This window comes from Mirounga leonina, unplaced genomic scaffold, assembly GCF_011800145.1.
Source record: "Mirounga leonina isolate KUSES-001 unplaced genomic scaffold, KU_Mleo_1.0 Mir_114, whole genome shotgun sequence".
In the NCBI taxonomy this organism is placed as follows: Eukaryota; Metazoa; Chordata; class Mammalia; order Carnivora; family Phocidae; genus Mirounga; species Mirounga leonina.
The window spans coordinates 13195701-13219866 of record NW_023270265.1 but is presented as its reverse complement, the minus strand read 5'-3'; the positions used below and the strand labels follow the sequence as shown (position 1 = coordinate 13219866).

The following is a 24166-nucleotide window of genomic DNA, read 5'->3' as shown; positions in this document are numbered from 1 at the left end:
ACTGGATTGCAGTCTGAATGATATCAAAGAGCTGACCCACCCTCTAAGTATACTATCTTCTATTTGCTTTTTTTTTATATCAGGGAGATTTTTTTCACATCTTCATTCATATTTGTTATCACTGATCTTTCTGATGGTAGTCATTTTAACAGATATGAAGTGATATCTCATTGTGGCTTTGATTTGGATTTCCCAATTATTAGTGATGCTGAGCACCTCATTCTGTTACTCTTGGCCATTTGAATATCTTCTTTGGAAAAAATGTCTCTTTGGGCTTTTTTTTTTTTTACCCATTTTTAAATTAGATTACTTAATTTTTGCCTACTAGCATATTTAAAATAGACTTGTTTTTAGACTTGTTTTAAGTCTTTGTCTAGTAAATATGAGGTCTTGGCTTTCTTGGGGATGATTTCTGTAAATTTACTTAGTTCCTTTGAATGAACAATGTTCTCCAGTTTCTTTGTATGTTTTATGATTTTTCTTTGTTGAAAATTGGGGTTGGGGCGCCTGGGTGGCTCAGTCGTTAAGCGTCTGCCTTCGGCTCAGGTCATGATCCCAGGGTCCTAGGATCGAGCCCCGCATCGGGCTCCCTGCTCAGTGGGGAGCCTGCTTCTCCCTCTCCCACTCCCCCTGCTTGTGTTCCCTCTCTCGCTGTGTCTCTGTCAAATAAATAAAATCTTAAAAAAAAAAAAAAGAAAATTGGGGTTTTGATTATTATATTGTAACTCTTGGACATGTGAGTATCTTTGGAAAATTATCTCTTCAGGTCCTACACCTATTTTTAAATTGGATGATTTGTTTTTTGTGATTGAGTTGTATGAGTTCCTTATGTATTTTGGATAACCCTTTAGCAGATATGTCATTTGCAAATATTTTCTCCCATTCTGTAGGTTGTCTTTTCATTTTCTGATCTTTTTTTTTCTGTGCAAAGCCTTTTTATTTTGATGTCCTACTTGTTTATTTTTGCTTTTGATGCTTATCTTTAGACATCCCAAGACTGAAGTCAAGAAACTTTTTCCCTGTGTGTGTTTTTTTTTTAAGATTTTATTTATTCATTTGAGACACAGAGATAGAGAGAGAGAAAGCATGAGCAGGGAGAGAGGCAGAGAGAGAGGGAGAAGCAGGCTCCTCGCTGAGCCAGGAGCCCAATGTGGGGCTCGATCCTAGGACCCTGGGATCATGACCTGAGCCGAAAGCAGACGCTTAACCATCTGAGCCACCCAGGCGCCCCTCCCTGTGTTTTCTTATAGGAATTTTATTTTTTAGAGCTCACATTTAAGTCTTTACTCCATTTCGAGTTAATTTTTGTGACTGATATAAAATAAGGGTCTAGTTTCATTCTTTTGATTTAGAATATCCAATTTTCCTAGAACCATTTATTAAAAAGATAGTCTTGGGGCGCCTGAGTGGCTCAGTCGTTGAGCATCTGCCTTCGGCTCCCGTTGTGATCCCAGGGTCCTGGGATCGAGCCCTGCATCGGGCTCCCTGCCCAGCGAGGGGGCTTGCTTCTCCCTCTCCCACTCCCCGTGCTTGTGTTCCCTCTCTCGCTGTGTCTCTCTCTGTCAAAAAATAAAATCTTAAAAAAAAAAAAAAGATAGTCTTTTCTGCATTGGATATTCTTGGTTTCTCTGTTGAATATTAACCATATATGCATGTGTTTATTTCTCAGATTCTTGATTTTATCCCATTGGTCAGTGTGTCTGTTTTTATGCCAGTACCCTGCTATTTTTCACTACTCTAGCTTTGTAATATAGTTTGAAATCAGGAACTGGGATGCCTTTAGCTTTAGTTTCTTTCTCAGGATTGCTTTGCCATTTGGGGTCTTTTGTGGTTTTTTGTGGTTCCATACATAGTTTAGAATTGTTTTTTCAATATATGTGAAAAGTGCTACTGGAATCTTAATAAGGATCACATTGAATATTAGGAGGCTTTGGGTCCTTCCATTCAATGCACAGGATTTCTTTCCATTTATTTGTGTTTTCTTCAATTTCTTTCACCAGTGTCTTCTAATTTTCAATGTAAAGATCTTTCACTTTTGTTAAATTTATTCTTAAGTATTTTATTGTTGATGCTATTGTAAGTACGACTGTTTTCCTTATTTCTTTTTCAGATAATTCATTGTGAATGTATAGAAATGCTTCTGGTTTTTGTACGTTGAGTTTCTATCCTGCCAATTTGCTGAATTTGTTGATTGGATCTCAGAGTTTGTGTGTGTGTGTGTGTGTGTGTATGGAGTCTTTAGGATTTTCTAGATATAAAATATGTCATCTGCAAATAGAGTCAATTTTATTTCTTCCTGTTTAATTCTGATGCCTTTTATATCTTTCTCCTGCCTGGCTACAACTTCCAGTACTATGATGAATAGGAGTAATGAGAGTAAACATCTTTATCTTGTTCCTTATCTTCAGAGAATTTCTTTCAAACTTCCACCATTTAGTATGATGTTACTTGTGGACTCTCATACATGGCCTATATTATATTAGGCATTTTCTTTCTATATACCTAATTTATTGAGTGTTTTTATCATAAATGGATGTTAAATTTTGTCAAATGCTTTTTCTGCTTTTACTGAGATGATCATATTTTTATATTTCATTCTATTATATATCCCACTTATTGATTTGCATATGTTGAGCTATCCTTCCACACCAGGAATAAATCCTACTTGATCATGGTGTATTATCTTATTGATGTGTTGCTGAATTTGTTTTGTTAGTGTAATGGTTGAGAATTTTGTGTATTTATTTATTTATTTATCAGAGATTTAGTCTGTAGTTTTCTTTTCTGGTAATGTCCTTATCTGGCTTTGGAATCAAGGGAAGTAAATGGCCTCATAAAATGATTTTAGAAATGTTCCTTTTGCTTCAATTTTTAGAACAGGTTGAGAAGGATTGACATTAATTCTCTAAATATTTGGTAAAGTTCATTAGTAAAGCCATCTGGTCTTGGGTTTTTCCTTGTTTGGAGGGTTTTGATTACTAATTCAATCTCCTTACTCATTGCTGGTCTCTTCAGGTTTTCTCTTTTTTTCTTGATTCAATATTTGTAGATTGTATGTTTCTAGGCATTTATCCATTTCTTCTAGATTGTCCAGTGCTTGGCATATAGTTGTTCATAGTAATCTCTTACGTTCTTCTGTGTTTATGTGGTATCAGTTGTAATGTCTCCTCTTTCATTTATAATTTTATTAATTTGGGTCTTCTCTATTTTTTCTCATATTAGTCCAGCTAAAAGTTTGTCAATTTTGTTTATCTTTTCAAAGAACCAAGTCTCAATCTTTTCTATTCTTTTTCTGTTCTCTTAATTTATTTCTGTTCTACTCTTTATTATTTCCTTTCTTCACCAAATCTGGGCTTAGTTTGTTCTTTTTCTGATTCATTCAGTTGAAAGTTAGGTTGTTTATTTGAAATCTTTCTTTTTTTCTTGATGTATTTATTGCTACAGACTTCCCTCTTAGAACTGCTTTTGCTGCATTTCATAACTTTTGGTATGTTGTGTTTCCATTTTCATTTATCTCATGATACTTTTTTTTTCCATTTTAATTTCTTCTTTGATCCACTGGTTGTTCAGAAGTGTTTGTTTAGCTGCCATGTATTTGTGAATTTTCCAGTTTTCATCCTGCTTGATTACTAGTTTCATACCATTGTGATTAGACCAGATCCTTGGTATGATTTCAGTGTTCTTAAATGTATTAAGATTTCTTTTGTGTCCTAACCATATGATCAATCCTAGAAAATATTCCTTGTGTGCTTGAGAGGAATGTGTATCCTGCTGCTTGTGGATGGAATGTTCTGTATGTCTTTTACGTCCTTTTGTTCTATAGTGTGATTCAAATTTGTTGTTTACTTATTAGTTGTCTGTCTGCATGATATATCCATTGTTGAACATGGGGTATTAAAGACCTGGGCCAACTATTATTGTATTGCTGTTTATTTCCCCTTTTATTTCTGTTAGTATTTGACTTATATATTTAGGTATTGTAATGTTGAGGCATAAATATATACAGTTATTGTATCATCTTGATGGATTGACCCCTTTGTCATTATATAATGACCCTCTTTGTCTCTCTCGGCCATTTTTAACTTAAAGTCTATTTTATCTGATGTAAGTATAGCTACCACTCTTTCTTTTGGTTGCCATTTGTTTGAAATATCTTTTATCATCTGTTTACTCTCAAAATATGTATCTGTAAGGCTAAAGTCAGTCTCTTGTAGGCAGCATATCATTGGGTGTGGGTTATTTTTGATTTTGGTTTTTTATCCACTCAGCCATTCTGTGTCTTTTGATTGGAGAATTTAATTCATTTATATTGACATTTTGTTAATTGTTTTCTGACTGATAAATTCATTGTTCCTTCCTTCTTATCTTGTTGTCTTCTGCTGTAATTTGATGACTCTTTGTAGCAGTATGCTTTGCCTCTCATCATAATTTTTTTGTGTAACTACTACAGTTGAACCTTGAACAACACAGGTATGAAGTGTGTGGGTCCACTTATATGTGGATATTTTTTGATAAATACAGTGTGGTACTATAATTGTATTTTCTCTTCCTTAAGATTTTCTTAACATTTTCTTTTCTCTAGCTTACTTTATTTTAAGAATACAGTATATAATACATATAAACACAAAATATGTGTTTATCAACTGTTCATGTTATCAAGAAGGCTTCCGGTCAACAGTGGGCTATTGGTAGTTAACTTTTGGATGAGTCAAATGTTATATGCTGTTAAATAACAAAAATTCAACCAAGTAAATTTTAAAGATCTAGTTGGCTTTATTAATCAATTCATGAATCAGAAAGCACCCCATCTAGCAAGTAGGGGGAGCCCCAAAGTGCTACAGAAAAGCAGAGGTTTTTAAATGTAGAAAGGATGCAGAGAAAAGGAAATCATTAGCAAAGAATCCATTGTTTTAGGCAAGGTTGCCCTCCTAAGGGGAAGAGAGGGATCTATCAAGTGCTAACCAGGAATCCTCATGGTGATTGATTAAAGGTTACATTTCTAGGGGGCTGAAACTGAGTTAGGTTAGATACTAAATCGTGGTTTACTGACTTGAGGTTTTAATGTAAGTGATGTTATTTTGTGCTTGTGATTTTCTTTTTAACAATGCAGATTTTCAACTGCATTGAGGGATCAGCAACCCTCTGTTGTTCAAAGGTCAACTGTACTTTTTTGTTGTTGTTGTAGTTATGATGAGACTTACATAAAACATAATATTACTTTAAGCTGACAACAACTTAACTTTGATACCATTACTAAACTTTACACTTTTACTTCTTTCCCTCACAATGTAGGTTCTTGATATTACAGCTTATTCATTTTTATATTGTGTATCCAATAACAAAGTATTATGGTTATGAATAATTTTATTATGTGTGATTTTTAACTTTTTAAAAAATTTTATTTAAATTCAATTAAGTTAACATATAGTATATATTAGTTTCAGGGGTAGAATTTAGTGATTCATCAGTTGCATATAACACCCAGCGCTCATTATATCAAGTGCTCTCCTTAATGCCCATCACCCAATTACCCTGTCCCTCCACCCACCTCCCCTCCAGCAACCCTCAGTTTATTTCCTGGAGTTAAGAGTTCTTATGGTTTGGGGCGCCTGGGGGGCTCAGTTAGTTAGGCTACGGCCTTCGGCTCAGGTCATGATCCTGGAGTCCCAGGATCGAGTCCCACATCAGGCTACCTGCTCGACAGGGAGTCTGCTTCTCCCTCTCCTGCTCCCCCTCTTGTGCTCTCTCTCTCACTCTCTCTTTCAAATAAATAAATAAAATCTTTAAAAAAAAAAGAGTTCTTATGGTTTGCCTCCCTCTCTGTTTTTATCTTATTTTATTTTTCCTTCCCTTCCTCTATGTTCATCTGTTTTGTTTAAATTAGACTTATAAGTGAACTATGAACCACTATTATAATACTAGAGAATGTGACTTTGAATATATATTTACTATTACCAATGGGTTTTATACCCATTTTGTTATGTTTTTATTATTTTAATTAGCATTCTTTTATTTCTACTTGAAGAACTCCCTATAGCATTTCTTATAAGGCAAGTCTAGCAATGATGAACTTCCTTACCTTCTTTTGTTGTTATTCAGGAAAGTCTTTATCATATTTCATTTCTGACAAACAGCATTATTCAGTATAGTATTCTAGTTGACAATTTTTTCTTTCATTATTTTGAATATGTCATTTTCTTCTCTCCTGACTTGCAAAGTTTCTGTTGAGACATCTTCTGACAGTTTTATGGTAGGTTCCCTTGTATGTGACTACGTTTTTCTCTTGCTACTTTCAGAATTCTCTCTTTGTCTTTGTGCAGCCCTTTTTAGGCTTAATCTATTAGGAGTGCATTGCACCTCTTGAATCTGGATTTCCCATCTCTTTTCTATTACTGAAAGTAGAATATTGAAGTCTTCAACCTTTATTGTAGAGATTTCTAATTCCCTCTTAAGTTCTGTCAATGTTAGCCTCATAACTTTTGGAGCTCTGATGTTTTGTGCATATCTGTTTATAAATGTTTTATTTTCTTGATTATTTTACCGTTTTATGAATATATAATGCCCTTCTTTGCTGTTTATAACAGTTTCTTACTTAATGTCTCTTTTGTCTAATATAGTTATTCTAGCTCTCTTTGGGTTTCTGTTTGCCTTGAATATCTTTCTGTACTTTCACTTTCAACCTGTTTGTGTCCTTACATCTAAAGTGAGTCTCTTGTAGACAGCATATACTTAGATCTTTCTTTCATCTATTCTGCCAACCTATCCCTTTGGTCTGGATAGTTTAATCCATTTACATTTAAAATAATTATTATATAGAAGGACTTACTTCTGCCATTTTGCTATTTACTTTATGTATGTTTTCTAGATTTTTGCTTCTTATTTTCTCCTTTTCTGCCTTCTTCTGAGAAGGGAACCAAAACTTATTACTATAAAATAAAATAATCAAGTTTGGATTCCCTTCTTATTTCCTTTGTGAATATTCTATTATAGATATTTTCTCTATGATTACATGAGCGTTAACTATAATGTGCTAAAGCTATAACAACCTAATTATAATTAATGACATCTTAACTTTAATCACACACAAGAACTCTGATTCTTTACTGCTGCAACCCCTCCTTGTGTCAATGTCACAAATTGCATCTTTACACATTGTGTGCCCAATAACATAGATTTATCATGACTTTAATGCATTTCTTTTGAATTCTGTAGAGAATAAATGTTCAGTTACAAACCAAGATTATAATAATGTTAGCTTTTATATTTGCTCTTGTATTTATCTTTACCAGAAAGATAAATCTTGATCTATTTATGTTCATATGACTTCAAGTTATTGTTTAGTGTCCTATTTTAATTTGTATGACTCCTTTAACCATAAGTGTGGGACAGGTTCAATGGAAATGAACTCCCTTAGCTTTTGTTTATCTGTGAATGTCTAAATTTCTCCCTCACCTATGAAGGAGTTTTATAGAATTTGGCATTCTCACTTGACTTTTTTTTCTTTCAGCACTCTAAATATTTCCTCTGCTACCTTCTGGCCTCACAGGTTTCTGATGAGAAACAACCTTACTGAAGACTACTTGTATGTTACAAGTTTTTCTTCCTGCTTAGGATTCTCATGTTGTCTTTGTCTTTCAACAGTTTTATTATAATGTGTCTTAGAATGGGTCTTTAGTTTATCACAATTGAAGTTAGTCAAAGTTCTTGGACTTGTTAGTTTATATATTTTATCTAATCTTGGATTTAAAAAAAAATTTAGTTCCAGTATAGTTAACATACAGTGTTATATTAGATGCAGGTGTACAATATAGTGATTCAACAATTCTATACTTTATTTTTTTTTAAGATTATTTATTTAAGAGAGAGAAGGAGAGATGGAGAGACCACAGTGGGGGAGGAGCAGAGGAAGAGGGAGAGAGAAACTCAAGCAAATTCCATGCTGAGTGCAGAACTCAGTGCAGGGCTTGATCTCACAACCCTGAGATCATGACCTGAGCCAAAACCAAGAGTCAGACACTCAACTGACTGCACTATTCAGGTGCCCCTGTGGCTTTTTAAATGTACCTGTGTCCACAACTGTTTTTGAACCCTCTGACCCCAGCCAGGGGTCAGATTGACCCAGACAGGTTAGAAGAGATGTACACAATAATTATAAGTAAGGTCTACACTGCTTTCTCTGGTTCAAGGAGAGCTTGGAACTGGGCTATTAATCAAGACCAAAACTGCCACCAGGCTAGAAGGAGAGTGAGGGAAGGGTGATTAAAAATGCCACAAAACTTACCTATCATTTTGAAGACGGCTGTTTCTTGATTGGGCTCTTACTTTATTGCTATAAACCTTTGATTATTTTGTAGAGCTCCTACAGAGCAGAAAGTTGGTACAGAAAGCTTCTGTTGTTTTTTTATGATGTTACTACTGGCTAAGAAGGCTTGGAGTTTCAGAATCTGCCGTTTTGTTGACATCCTCCATGCTACTAGTTTTTGTTTGTACTTTCATTTTTTTCATTTGTCAAGAAATTCTTGAACATAAATTTAAAACCAAACATATTGCAAACTTCACAACAAAAACTTGAGGATCCTGCATCCCTCCTCCCCACATTTGATCCCATTCTCAGAAACAGCCATTACAAACCTTCCAGATTTTTCTCATTTTAATTAGAAATCAATTTAATTTCGTTAATTTAATTAATTAAATTAATTTAGTTAATTAATTAGTTATAAATTAATTTAATTTCTAATAACATGCTAATACATTTGCTGCTTCTTGCTGTTTGAGGTTTACTCATTTTCTATTGACTTCTGACTATGAAAGAAGAGAATTTAGCTTTCTTATAGTTCAGCTGTCCTACATGAATCTTCCCCACCTTTTCCATTCCCCCAGCATAGTGATATCACTAAGATATTTTGGACTCAAGCTTCAACAGTAGAGATGCCCTCAAATGTCTGGTGATTCCCATCTCTCCGTTCTCATTTAAGTGTGGGATGCTAAAACATGATTGGAGCTCTGTGTGCTGGAACTCCATGTGGTTGTTCCATACTCGTGTTCCATACTGCCTCTCTCCTAAGGACCCTGTGGTTTTTCCCTGTGGTTTTTCCCACTGCCCACAAGCACTCACATTCTTCTGTGTTCTAGAGGCTAGACATTCCTTCAAATAATTATAAGCTAGAAACTGTCCTAGGGCAGGTAGGTGGGTTGAAGACTCTTGTTTCCTGTGAATCTTCTTTGGAAGATCCTCTTCACTCTGGGGGAAAGCAGGGGAGAGTAGTAATGAGAAGGAAAGTGGGAAGTGTTACCATTAGTTAAGAAAGGAATTGTCTTCCTTGCAATTTAGCATGGCCCTTCTGTGAGAAAGTCAGTATTGTGGGTAAGTTGTCAGAGTCTACTGATATACTCCTAGCAATTGTTGGCACAGCAGTATCACCCCAGTCCCCCAAGTCCAATGGGGAGAGCAAGGGATTTACAGCTAGATTTGGGTTCAGATCCATGCTACCCATGAAAATTGTGCCAAATTCCTTGACCTGGGAGAGCCTATTTTTTCATCTGTAAAATGGGAATAATGCTAATATCATTGGGTTGATTCAGAATTGGAAATCATGCATAAAGAGTGCTTCATATATATGTGCTCCATGAATGATAATCCTGACATAGTTGGAATCATCTATCCTTAGTTTCCTCACCATCTGTTGATAATTTTGGATGAAACTTAGAGGAGGCAGTAAGAATGGTAGAGAGGAGAAGGATGCTCTTGGGTATGTGAGAATCACACATATAAACATGACATTTAGGATGTTTATTGACATAGTCATCACTGGAGGAAAGAGGAAGGGCCTCTTTGTGGGTTCCTCAAATTCATATGAGATAGGAAAGACATGAACTGTCATAGATCCAGAAAAAGAGTCCAGGCTAGGGCATCAGACTGTTTCACCCCTTAACATCAGCAGGATCTTGACCAAGACACTTAGTGAACCTCACATGTGCAAATCATAAACTTGAATTAGTACAGAACTATAGAGATGTTGGATTGCAAAGATCTTTGAATCCTGGACTGGTAGGGCACATTTAAGGGCTTCCCATCTAGACAGAAGGGGACATCATAAGACTCCAGCCCCCTTCAGCATCTTCACCATCCAGGAACTAAAGTGAGAGCCAATGAGTAAGAAACTTAAAATAGGGAGAGGAAGGATCTGTGGCTTTCCATGCTGGTCAGGGCATGATGGCAACAGAACATCAGTGTCCCAGGTCTGTTCCTATCTCTCCCCTTTCAGTGGTGCTGGAATAGGCCTTTCATGTCTAGAGTGGCTCAGCTTTGAAGGATGAAGGGAAATAAAATAGTCTGAGTAGCACATTCTTCCGGGCCTGAGGTGCAGGCTCCTATTGGGAATGTCTCTTCCTGCTCTGTGAGTGCTGGAAAACATGAAGGTGTGAGCAGAATTTGTGTGTGTCATGAGAGATGGTTGGCAGGTCAGACTTAGGCTTACAAATGGATCCCAACCTAAGGAGGTATGTCAGGATAGTCTGATACCCAAGAATCCAGAGTTCACCAGAGGAATACAGGACTGGCTTGGGTCACTCTCTGAGGCTGCATCTGTTGCTTCCAAGAGGTATGTAATGGAATGTGGTGCCAAAAGCCCTGTCTTGCACCCCACTATATATCTTTAAAGAGTAGAAGAGCAGACAGCTGTTAATGGCTACCCCAAAGGAAAGTGGGGGACTAAGAGAGCCAACATATCAGAATCAAAATGTGTTTTCCAACAAATGCATCCTCCTTCATTTCTCGTCCACCTACCATAACCACCTACCATAACCAAACCAACCATCCTGGTTTGCCACTCAAAGTCCTTCCTCCCTGGAAGTCACTTGGTCCCAAGCATATGGGTCTGGTTATTCAACCTTCCCACCATTCACACTGATGAAAGTCACCACCAGAGTGACCCACAGAGGTCACCAAGGGTGTGTGGCAGACTTCAGTTATGTGGGATAAGGAGGAGCTTGCTAAAGGGACTATGGGAGGTAGGGGGCAGAAACTTCCCACCCAATGTATATGCCTCATCTCTCTGACTCAAGTCTTTGTTTTCAGGTCAGACAGCGTGAACAACAGTTGGAAGGACATTTACACATTTGTGGATGATGTGGTGAAGAAGTTTCCAAAGTAAGGCTCTCCATGCTGCAGGGTGTTTTCCTCTGCCAGGAAGATACACAGCTGCTTAGATTCAGTGGGCATGGGAGTCCCTCAGGCCAGAAGCACAGTGCCCACAGTGGTGTTCTGAAGCAGGAAAGAAGGAAAGTCAAATTGTCCCATTGGTTCTCAGCAGTTTTTGCTGACTCTTGCCTGAGAGTCAGGCCACATTAAAGGGAACACAGTCTGCTTCTGAGAACCTTACCAGCTTGGAAAGGAAGTTAAAGCATGCTGACCAGTAACTCAGTAACTGGACATCTGGTTAAATGATACCAATGGCCAAGAGAATGGGACAAAAGTCTTGCATAGCAATATAAAGGGAAAAACAAGAATTCCTAGAGAAAAAGTCAAGGATAATTACCTAGAAGATGTGGAAATTTGAACTAGGCCTTGAAGAATGGGGAAAGACAGGGTAACAGGAACCATCAAAGAGACTTCTTGTGGAGTGACTGGTCTGTTTGGTGGTAGAGTGGGTTTAGTCAGGATAAGACTGGGAGATGAGGCTGGACAAGTCAACTTGGAGCCAATAATATATGGGCTCTTAATGCCAGGCCACAGGGCTTGAATTTCCTACTGGGAGCTATAAAGGGGTATAGGATTCTTGAGTAGGGGTCTCACATGATTAAGGATGTGCTTCAGGAAAAGAAATCTGTTAATAAGTGGATAAAATGAGTTGGAGCAAGAGCCAAGAGCAAAGAACTCAGCTAGGGACCTATTGTAAAAATTTATCTCAATGATACTGAGGGTCAGCAGACCAGAAGACAGTAGCCAGAGGATGGAAAGGAAGGGATACATATAAATGGCTGCCAAGAAAGAGAATATTTTTTTTGACAAGAGAAGGAGGTGAGGAAGGATTTAGGAGGGAAGGGAATGAAGGTCCAAAGAATGTTACAGTAGAAGAGAGGCCAGGGGTGAGCCCCTCATACAGGAATGTGAAGGTGTTTATTTCCTTGTGATGTACTGTGCATATGCCTCTGTGTGTGTTTCTGTGTGTGTGTGTGTGTGTGTCTTTTGGAATGCATTCTTTAAGAATTTAAGAATGGAGCAGGATGCCATCTTGGCTTTCTATTCTAAGGAGGTCACACATCTTACAGGCCTCAAAATTTTTCACTACCTTTATGGGAACTTCCAGTGTTTGGGAAATGAGCCTGAAAGTAGAAGAGTTGTAGTGGAAAGTGTGGAAAATGACATAGACCCCCCTCACTGGCTGCAGTGAGCCCTGTTTTTTTTTAGCTTTATTGGCATCCTTTTAAGCCTGTGTTGATGGCTTCTCACAAGCACGTGCTCCCTCCCCAGCTTGAAAAGTGCGGATGTCCTTCATCACCTACTCCACACAGGGCCACACCCTTATGAAACTCACCTCAGACAGGTAAGCACTGATTTGATCCCCCGTGGCAGACATGGAAGAGCTGAGTCTCAGGGAGAGCCAGGAAGCTGAAGAGTTCCCTGAAGCCACATTGGCTTGACCTCCACTCATTGTGCACCTTGACCCCCAGATCTGGCTCCCTAGCCCTCTCTGAGCCCTGGCTGCACTGACACTGGCAGACTACATGCTGCTAGACCATCTCTGCCCCTCTAAGCCCTGACCTACAGCTGGCCTGAGTTCTTCCTTCCACACTCTTTGATTTTCTCAGAATGGGCTATGTGTGAGGACTCCCAGGATTGTATGGAGCACATGTGAAGGTCCTTTATGAACAGTGACCTGTGTTGTGTGTCACTCTCTGCCCTGGTCCAGTGTGGGAGGAGGGGTGGATAGGAGACAGATCAGGCCCAGGGAGGAAGGGATGGGCAGCATTGAAGTATTGATGTTTTCAGTGGAGGGGATTTTGCTCCCTTGGTAGGTCTGAGACAAGGGAGCCCATGAGTGGGGTTCTGAACACAAGGCTGGGATAGGGCGTTTGAGGAAGGCATGACATGCCTGCATCCTAGGTGGACCATGGTGGGCCCAGCAGTTTGCCCAAAGGTCTGAAAGTGGGAAATTATGGAGGTTAAGATTCTCATGGACACAAATGACTGAAACCTAATTTGGAGAGGGTGAAGCATCAAAGAGAGATTAAGCACCCTTAGGACAAGGTGGGCCCCAGGATTTGTAGCACAGAGCTGCCATTCAGGACCATGGAGAGAAGCCAGGAGCAGCAGAGTGGAGATGTCAGTGCATGGAGGCAGCACTCTCATGCCTGACTCCAGGACAAGCAGGGAGGGGGCTGGTTACTCCAAGGACTAGCGGAGGCACGGATTTGTGCAGATGTGTGGTTATGTGTTTAGGACAGAGAGACCTGAGTGCATATGAGGTGGAAGGAAGCAAGTCCATTGGTGGTGATGCTGGCAGGTGGCAGAGAGATGCAAGGCTGCTGGGCAGGGGGCTCTTGTGGAGGAGCTCCCCTTGGGGAGAGGAAGACCTCTGCTTTCTCCAAGGTGGGAGTCTCAGGGCCCAGTTGTGAGAAGCTGTGTGGGGGCTCAGGGAGGGCCTCCCGGATGTCTCTGGACAGGGAACATAGTGACGTCTTCCACAAGCGAGGGTTCAGGAGTGGGAGTGGTACCCAGGGGAATGGAAAGATGTAGAATTATGGTTTTGTGAGGGAGTAATATTTTAAGAGGAGTCTAGCTGAGGGTGACAGGAGCCTGTATTCCTTCCAAGTTCAGAGCTTAGGAGTAGGGCTGGAGAGGCAGCACTTCCTTGGGGGCATTGGAGCAAACAAGCATATGCCTGGTCAGGGGCCTCCTAGGCCAGAGACTAAAAAGGGATGAGAGTTCCCCCATATTTGAGGGTTCAGTCAAAAAAACAAAAATTTTCCAAAATGTGGCAAGAAGAAGGAGAGTGCTTCTGCTGGGCTGGGCAGTGCCTGGTTTGGCCTCCACTAGCCACAGGTCCCAGGCCTCTCCTCCTGGGCTGGGCTGGGCTGGACTGGACCCAGGGCTCTCAGGTCTCCCCCCACAGCAACATCTTCACTCCCCACAGTGATAAGCCTTCTCAGGGTCCACACTCTCCTAGCTTGACTGTGCCAGCTCAGCTCGTCACATGGGATTGGCCTGGACCTAAGTCCCCAGCCCCTCTTGTGTCCCATTCCCACCCGTGAAATCTGCCTTCACAGCGGCCGTCTGGCCACATACCCGTGGCAGCCAGGGGATCACTCCTCATCCACCTGCATGAACAGCCCTCAGGGCCACTTCCCAGCCTTTGGCCTTTTTGTTCAGGAGCACATGAACTCAGGAGCTCTAGCACTCTCATGAAGCAGCTTGCTAGTCCCTTTAGCACCAGTCGAGAAGGGGAATAAGCTTGGGGGGACCGAGTCAACCTTGGGGGCCTGTGGCAGGGGAGGATGGGACAGCGCAGGAGTATCAATCAGCAGGATGACCTTTTCCAAATTCAGCCTTACCTGTTAGAGGATAGTGTGCCTTCCTGGGGGACCCGGTAGCTTCTAGCAACCCTGCCAGTCACATTGTGAGTGGGGATTCACAGTGGTACATCCATGGGTGTGACCCATGTTCACCGTGGATGGTCAAGGCAGGGCCTTGGGGTCCTGAGACAGTGACAAGAAAGCCAGGCCATACCCATGGGACCAGCAAAGCAGCATTCCCACCCTATGCTCACCTGATGGGGCACAGAGGAGGCCTGAGTGAAGCCTGTCAATATCAAGCACAGAGGGCAGAAGGTCACAAGTGTCCTGTCCCAGCCAGACAGGTCTACACACTGCACGGTGGCTCCAGGACTAGAGCTACTTTTTTTTTTTATAGTATGATGCCATTTTTTTAACTTTATTATGTTATGTTAATCACATTACATCATTAGTTTTTGATGTAGTGATCCATGGTTCATTGTTTGCATATAACACCCAGTGCTCCATGCAGTACGTGCCCTCTTTTATACCCATCACCAGGCTAACCCATCCCCCCACCCCCCTCCCCTCTAGAACCCTCAGTTTATTTCTCAGAGTCCATAGTCTCTCATGGTTCATCTCCCCCTCCAATTTGCCCCTGTTCATTTTTCCCTTCCTGCTATCTTCTTTTTTTTTTTTTTTTAACATATAATGTATTATTTGTTTCAGAGGTACAGGTCTGTGATTCAACAGTCTTTTACACAATTCACAGCGCTCACCGTTGCACATACCCTCCCCAATGTCTGTCACCCAACCACCCCATCCCTCCCACCCCCCACCACTCCAGCAACCCTCAGTTTGTTTCCTGAGATTAAGAATTCCTCATATCAGTGAGATCATATGATACTTGTCTTTCTCTGACTTATTTCACTCAGCATAATACTAGAGCTACTTTTAATATCAACCCCAAATTGTACCTCAACCTCCTCTGATTTTTATTTAGAAACAAAATACATAATAGTCTTAGCAGACTTAAGAATATAAAGCCTACTGGAGCCACAAATATGCATGAAAGATTTTAAAATGTACTGAACCTAGAGCTCTGAGGACTTCTGCGTTATGGGTTCTTAGAGTATTCCTGGGTCCTCTCTGCCCTCCCCCAACATTCCTTCATTTCCTTGCAGGCAAATGAACAGATTAAACAAGCGAACTCTGGAGGTAAGCTGCCTGGTGACTTCACTGTGGGCAGGTCTGGGGACAGAGCCAGGCCTGGGCCTCAGGGAGGTCTAGTGCAGACCCTATTGGCCCCTTCCTAGCACGGACTCTTGGAGCAAGGTGCTGCCCTTTCTGGGCCATGGGCCCCTCCTCTGTGCAGTGAGGATGAAACCACCCCCAGTGATGTGTCTCAGAACAACATGGGGCCATGCATGGACCTTCTAGGTTCTTGGTAACTGAGAGATGCTTGACCTACACTTGAGCTGCCTGAACAAGAAAACAGAAAAGCCAGGGGACGTAGAGCAGACAAGATTCCGTTTTCAGAAAAAAGTGCTGGATTTACCCCTGGCTGCCCACTTTGTCTCCATCACATTTCTGGCCCTGGCTCCTTTCCCTTCTGTTCCTTCCCTTTGGCTGATGTCATCCTGTGACTGTGTCTCCAGCAATGGAAAAGGCTATGCTCTACCCAAAACCATCTTCGTCTAACATCCTGGCTAAGGCTCCTTCTCCCTCCAGAACTGACCTGCTAGTCCTCCAGGTGCTCATGATGGCAGGTGCTGAGGTCTGGGTACTTCTCCCTTGGAGAAGGAGGTACAGGGAGCAGTGTTGTGGCCCTGGCAGCCTGCAAAGAGAGTCACTTTGTGTGCCTTTACCAATGGGGTCACTCCCTATTTCCCCTACAGGCAACAATGCTAGTCTGATTATTGCTCTGACCACAGGACCACTGACACCAAAGGCATGTCAGGAGACTAAGTCCAAAGTGAGTCCAACCCACTGTTACCAACATTTTGTTCCATGTATTTGGTAGTTTATACTCAAAGGGTTCTTTCTCTTAGGCTGAGAAAGCTCAAGATATATGGGTGCCAAAGTTTATTGCATGGGTGTAAAAGACTATAGGAAAGATCAGGTAATTCAGAACAGATAACCAGGTGCCCCTTGTGAGCCTAGATCGGGAAAGCATTCACAGGCAGCTTTCCTAAGTTTGCTCCTCTAACTCACCTGTAGTGTCTGGACAGCAGATAGCCACTCCAGAAATGAATGACAAGTGTGTAAAACCTGCCACCAGAGGTGCAGGTGGAAGGGCTTTCCCTTCCCTAAGGGTGGGCTGCTGGCCAATGCTAAGGCCTGGACCTTGGAGTCCAACATGGCATGAGGGAAGAGACTGTCTCCTGGGATGGGGACTTCTGTGTCCTCAACTCCTGGCCATGGGCCCAAGGCAACCCTTCTTTCTTGTAGCTGAATGACATCGTAGAAAGAAAGGATCAAATGTGTGGTGTAAACAATGGATTCAAGTCCCTGGAAGACATTATTAACTTGGTGAGTGTGGACTAAATGTGAGAAGGGGAATGGGGTGGCTTCTCACCATGTCCCCCCCCCATTCACTCTCCCTGACCTGCCACCCCTCTCTCTATTCTAGCTGGTGGTAAATTCCTGTCTTGAAGTTATGGCTGGGGAGAGTTATTTTGTCTGTGTAGGAGGTAAGAGCTATAGTCACTGTTCTAGACAGAACATGCTCTGTGTGTGTGTGTGTGTGTGAGTGTGTGTGTGTGATGTGAAGTGTGTGAATATTTGGTATGTGGGTAGTGTGTGTGCGTTTCAGAGTATGGTATGTGCATGTAACGTGGTTGTACAGAAACATTTTGGACATATGAGTGTGCATGGGGCATATAAGTACAGCTATGATTGACTGGAGTGTGCATGTCAAGCAAGGGTTGTGGTGTGATGATGTGCTTAATGACTGCTTCCCCATTATTATGGAGATATAATTGACATACACCTGTGTATAAGTTTAAGGTATTCCACATAATGATTTGACATGGATATATCATGAAATGATGACCACAATAAGATTAGTGTCATTACTTTTTAAAACTCAAAGCCAAAAGTTTAATACACAACAAGGAAAAAATATGTTTAATAACCTTCAACAGAACACTGTAAAATGAAATCTGAGAATATATAAAGAGACAGGACATCAAGACTAATTAGGGACCACCCCTACAATACAAGTCTGATTCAGTATTTAAAATATCAGTGTAACTTACCACATCAGCAACATGTAGAAGAGAAACATGATTATCTCCATGGATGACTAAAGCATTGGACACAGTTCAATGGCCACCATCATACTAGGAACATAGCCAGACAAAAGGCGTCCATACAAATACAGCTAACATCTCATCCACTGGTTATATGGGGAACTCCTCTCTCTGACATCTGGAACTTCACAAGGGTGACTTCTCCCCCTCCAGGGGTCCCTGTGTCAGTCTGGTGAGGACTCCTATTCAGTGACTTCTGTGACAGAAACCCCCTCTTTGTAATGAGCTCTGTGTGTGCTGGCTTATATATCTTATCGTGGGGATTGGAACAGTGGAGGTGAATGGATAAGCACATTTCTTCCACTGCTAACAGCACTCAGCTGGATCAGCCAGATGCAGACCCAGAGGCTGGGTCTGGCCTCTGTGCTCTTAACTGTAAGGCCATAGTGCAACAGACCATGGGGTCAGACAGAACTGTGTTCACATCTGGCTGTGCTGCCCATGGACGTGCAACCTGGAGCCAACTACCGAACATCTGCGAGCTCCCCTCTTGTCTCCAAGAAGTAGAAATAACAACACCCACTAGCAGATGTGAGAGGTAAGGCTGGGGGATTTTACAAGGACTGGCACAGGATCTAGAAGCTGGTCAGCCTTAAGCAGGAGTAGTGGTACTAATATTCCCATCACCATGGTGCCCCCCGCCCCAGTGCTGAGGCCATGTGTGGAGGGCATGGTGAAATCATCAAGGATGAAAAGCATCTCCAGCTGAACCAGCTGTGGGCCGCAGCTCTCTGACTCCTCCTGTCTTCTGCACCGACCTGCAGTGAGAGGCTGGAGGTGGGCAACAGACCCCCACACAAATAGGCTCTTGTCCTGCTTCTGTTTTAAAGCACCGAGCCGTGTAGCCGACCTGACAGCTTCATTTCTCTGATTATGCCCCCTGGACACACACAGGCCATGGTGTCGCAACAGCATGTCAAACCGCAGGGGCAGATGTCAGTCATTGTGCCTCCCCCACGGCGGCCAGGCCGGGGTTACAGGTGCCTGCCACACACCCGCTGACAGCTTAACTCAGCATTTCCTGCTCTGACCTTTTCAGTTGTTGCCCTCTTGAGGAAGCTGTCACAATGTGACAGTCACTTGGAGGCCACGCTCAAGGCAGGAACCTGGACCCCAAATGAAACAGAAGGACGCATTTCATCAGGCTGTCATTCGAAATAAATCAGTGGGTCAGGGAGCCTTGGGAAGCAGATAGGGGATGAGCATGAGACTCTGGGCCTTTTCAGCCTCTCGGGGTGCTCTCCAGGGTGAGGCAGAGGCCTCTGCTGGCCTTCCTGCCTCTACGCCTGAGCTCCAGCCCGTCCTCCGCTCAGTGCCCTCAGGCCCTGTCTTAGTGTGACTGAATGTGTGTTTGGTGTTAGTGTGACTTGTGTGAGTGTCTGGTCCTTGCATGGTGAATAAACCCCAGGGCCAGAGCACCTAGAAAAGCAGACAGGGGTGAGCATGAGACTCGCAGCCTCTTCACCTCTGTGGCTCAGGCTGGCATCTTCTGCACAGGGCCCGAGGGCACGGAGCAGGCCCCTTCCCGAACCCCAGCCTGGCCTGGGAGTGTGAGGCCCCTAGCCCCCAACAGGGCTGGCCAGGTCTTCCCTCAGCTCTAAGGCTGGGGGAGGGGGGGGAAGGCACACGGAGGACCACAACGCCCATGACAACCACACGGAGGACCACGACGACAACATGGAGGACCACAACGCCCACAACGACCACACAGAGGACCACGACGACCACACGGAGGACCACAACCACCACGATGACCACACGGAGGACCACAATGCCCACGACGACCACACGGAGGACCACAACCACCACGACGACCACACAGAGGACCACAACGCCCATGATGACCACACAGAGGACCACAACACCCACGACGACCACACGGAGGACCACAACAACCACACGGAGGACCACGACAACCACACAGATGAGCACAACGATCACACGGAGGACCACGACGACCATGATGACAACACGGAGGACCACAATGCCCACAACGACCACACAGAGGACCACGATGACCACATGGAGGACCACAACGCCCACGACGACCACACGGAGGACCACAACAACCACACGGAGGACCACGACGACCACACAGAGGACCACAACCACCACGACGACCACACGGAGGACCACAACACCCACGATGACCACACAGAGGACCACGATGACCACACGGAGGACCACAACAACCACACAAACAACCACAACACCCACGACGACCACACGGAGGACCATGACGACCACACGGAAGACCACGACAACCACACGGAGGACCACGACGACCACACGGAGGACCACGACAACAGACAGGATGACCACAACACCCACGACAACCACACGGAGGACCACGATGACAACACGGAGGACCACAACCACCACAACGACCACACAGAGGACCACAACGCCCACGACGACCACACCGAGGACCACGACAACCACAGGGAGGACCACGACGACCACACGGAGGACCACAACATCCACGATGACCACACGGAGGACCACGACGACCACACAGAGGACCACAACACCCACGACGACCACACAGAGGGCCACGACGACCATACGGAGGACCACAACACCCACGACCACACAGAGGACCACAACGCCCACAACGATCACACGGAGGACAACGACGACCACACAGAGGACCACAACGCCCACGACGACCGCACGGAGGACCACGACAACCAACAGGATGACCACAACACCCACGACAACCACACAGAGGACCATGACGACAACACGGAGGACCACAACCACCACGACGACCACACGGAGGATCACAATGCCCACGATGACCGCACGGAGGACCACGACGACCACACGGAGGACCACAACGCCCACGATGACTGCACGGAGGACCACGACGACCACACGGAGGACCACAACACCCACGATGACCACACGGAGGACCACAACCACCACGATGACCACACGGAGGATCACAATGCCCACGATGACCACATGGAGGACCACGATGACCACACGGACAACCACAACACCCGCGACGACCACACGGAGGACCACGACAACCACACGGAGGACCACAACGACCACACGGAGGACCACGACAACCACACGGATGACCACGACGACCACACGGACGACCACGACGACCACACGGACAACCGCAACACCCGCGACGACCACACAGATAACCACGACAACCACACGGAGGACCACGACAACCACACAGATGACCACAACGACCACACGGAGGACCACGACGACCATGATGACAACACGGAGGACCACAATGCCCACGACGACCACACGGAGGATCACGATGGCCACACGGAGGACCACAATGCCCACGACGACCACACGGAGGACCACGACAACCGACAGGATGACCACAACACCCACGACAACCGCACAGAGGACCATGATGACAACACGGAGGACCACAACCACCACGACGACCACACAGAGGACCACAATGCCCATGATGACTGCACAGAGGACCACAATGCCCACGATGACTGCACAGAGGACCACGACGACCACACGGAGGATTACACCACCCACGGCGACCACATGGAGGACCACGACGACCACACGGATGACCCCAACGCCCACAACGACCACACAGAGGACCACGACCACCACACGGACGACTGCAACACCCACGACAACCACACAGAGGACCACGAGGACCACGACGACCACACGGAGGACCACAACACCCACGACGACCACACGGAGGACCACAGCCACCACGATGACCACACAGAGGATCACAATGCCCACGATGACCACACGGAGGACCACGATGACCACACGGACAACCACAACACCCGCGACGACCACACAGAGGACCACAACAACCACACGGAGGACCATGACAACCACACGGATGACCACAACAACCACACGGAGGACCACGACGAACACACGGACGACCACGACAACCACACGGACAACCACAACACCCGCGACGACCACACGGAGGACCACGACAACCACACGGAGGACCACGACAACCACACGGAGGACCACGACAGCCACACGGAGGACCACAACGACCACACGGAGGACCACGACAACCATGATGACAACACGGAGGACCACAATGCCCACGACGACCACACAGAGGACCACCATGACCACACGGATGACCACAACGCCCGCAACGACCACACGGAGGACCACAACAACCACATGGAAGACCACGACAACCACACGGACGACCACAACGACTACACGGAGGACCACGACGACCACGACGACAACACGGAGGACCACAACGACCACACGGAGGACCACAACACCCACGACGACCACAAGGATGACCACAACACCCACGACGACCACACAGAGGACCACGACAACCACACGGAGGACCACAACAACCACACGGATGACCACAACGACCACACGGAGGACCACAACGACCACGACGACCACACAGAGGACCACAATGCCCACGACGACCACACGGACGACCACGATGACCACACGGACGACCACAACGCCCACGACGACCACACGGAGGACCACAACAACCGACAGGATGACCACAACACCCACGACAACCACACGGAGGACCACAACACCCACAACGACCACACGGAGGACCACGACGACCACATGGACAACCACAACACCCATGATGACCACACAGAGGACCACGACGACCACACAGATGACCACAACGCCCACGATGACCACACAGAGGACCACGACAACCACACGGACAACCACGACAACCACACGGATGACCACAATGACCACACGGAGGACCACGACGACAACACGGAGGACCACAATGCCCACATGGAGGACCACGACGACCACACGGAGGACCATGATGACCATACGGATGACCACAACACCCACGACGACCACAGGGAGGACCACGACGACAACACGGAGGACCAAAACGCCCACGATGACCACCCAGAGGACCACAACGACCACACAGAGGACCACAACCACCACAGCAACCACACGGAGGACCACAATGCCCATGACGACCACACAGAGGACCACAACCACCACGGTGACCACACGGAGGACCACAACCACCACAATGACCTCACAGACGACCACAATGCTCACGATGCTCGCATTGCTGCGGAGGGGGAGCTATGAGGACAGAAGGTGGGGTTGGGCGCTGCCATCACACAGGAGGGGCCAGAGAGGGCTGCAGGGACTTGGGAGGTAAAGGGTAGGAGGAGGGGAAGTGGGGCGAGTTCTCCTGTCTTCGTGTGATGGAAGGGTTGCTGATGAACACTACCAGCTGGGGTGCCTCTGCCGGGGACCAGGCAGCCTAGTCCGGCTGTCTCCCAGTGCACCCTCCAGGGAGGTCCGATCCCCTTTGATAACCCAGGAGCCTGGGGCTCAGGGTGGTGCAGCTGGTTGGGTAGAGACCCATGGGCAGTGGGCTGGTAGACTGACACCCAAAGCCCACGTTCTGTCCAGCTGCTGCTGAGTAGGGTCCCCTCCTTTCTGCATGGTGGAGCCTGCAACCTCCATGCCACTCTAGCCCGTGCTCGTGTCTCTTTAACATTCTAGACTGACAAGGAGCTACCACCAGTGCACATAATACAAAGGGTAAGTCATGATTTTGGTCCTGATGTGGTCAGCATGCCCGATGCCCACATTGAACTTCACACGAAAGGGCCCCTGTTGCCTACGGGATGTTTGTACTCCCGGCCCCAGCACCTCCCAACTACCTGGCAGAAAGAAGAGGGTAACCGAGGGACAGGGAGGGGACTTGGGAGGACTTGGGACTCAAAACACCCTTCCCAAATATGCAGCTCTGCTGATCCAGGGCTTTGTCACCGAATTAGCAACTTGAGGTAGCCTGTTTCAGTAAGTGCTCTGATCTTTATTAAAATATAGGGACTTTGGGTCAATTTCCACAGGACTGTTTGAGAGACTCAGGTGAACTTTTAGAAAAGGAGCCTTAGATTTCAAAATTTGGTCCTCTGCCCAGGCTCTGATATATGTTGGGCTGCATATCATTGATCTCCATCCCGGTCCCCTGGCAGGGCCAGGGGCTTGGCTGGAGTTGGGGATATTGGAGGGTGTCTTGCCGGTATTGAGCTGTGAGGCAGGCCCAGCCTAGATGAACACAGAGAGCCAGGGTCAGGGGAGCAGGCTGTGGATTCCCCAGGGTGGGGCCCAAGCCAGGTCCCAGAAGAAGGAGTTATAGTGGGGACACAGTGTCCTGAACAGGGGCACCTGAGCCTGAGGGCTGGTGGGAAGCAGGCCTCACTGCCCAGGGCTGTGCAGGGACTAGGTGCAGTGCTACCTGCTGAGAATGGATCTGCCAGGGTCAGGTGAGTGCAGCCCTGTCCCCTGCAAATGCTCCCACATGGACAGCCCTCTTGTACACTGCACAGCCCCAA

At 45.3% G+C, this 24166-nt stretch overlaps 1 protein-coding gene across 1 annotated transcript in view; it reads left to right on the top strand.

Moving 5' to 3' along the window:
* The window catches only part of LOC117998326 (translation initiation factor IF-2-like), a 37549-nt gene extending 18024 nt beyond the window's left edge, over positions 1-19525 (top strand). The window contains exons 3-6 of the mRNA XM_034987102.1: positions 11078-11149; positions 15678-15711; positions 16945-17025; positions 17126-19525. Of these exons, the coding sequence (XP_034842993.1) occupies positions 11078-11149; positions 15678-15711; positions 16945-17025; positions 17126-17245 (307 nt within the window). The 3' untranslated portion in view covers positions 17246-19525. The remainder of the gene's footprint in view (positions 1-11077; positions 11150-15677; positions 15712-16944; positions 17026-17125) is intronic.
* Positions 19526-24166: the final 4641 nt, after the last annotated feature.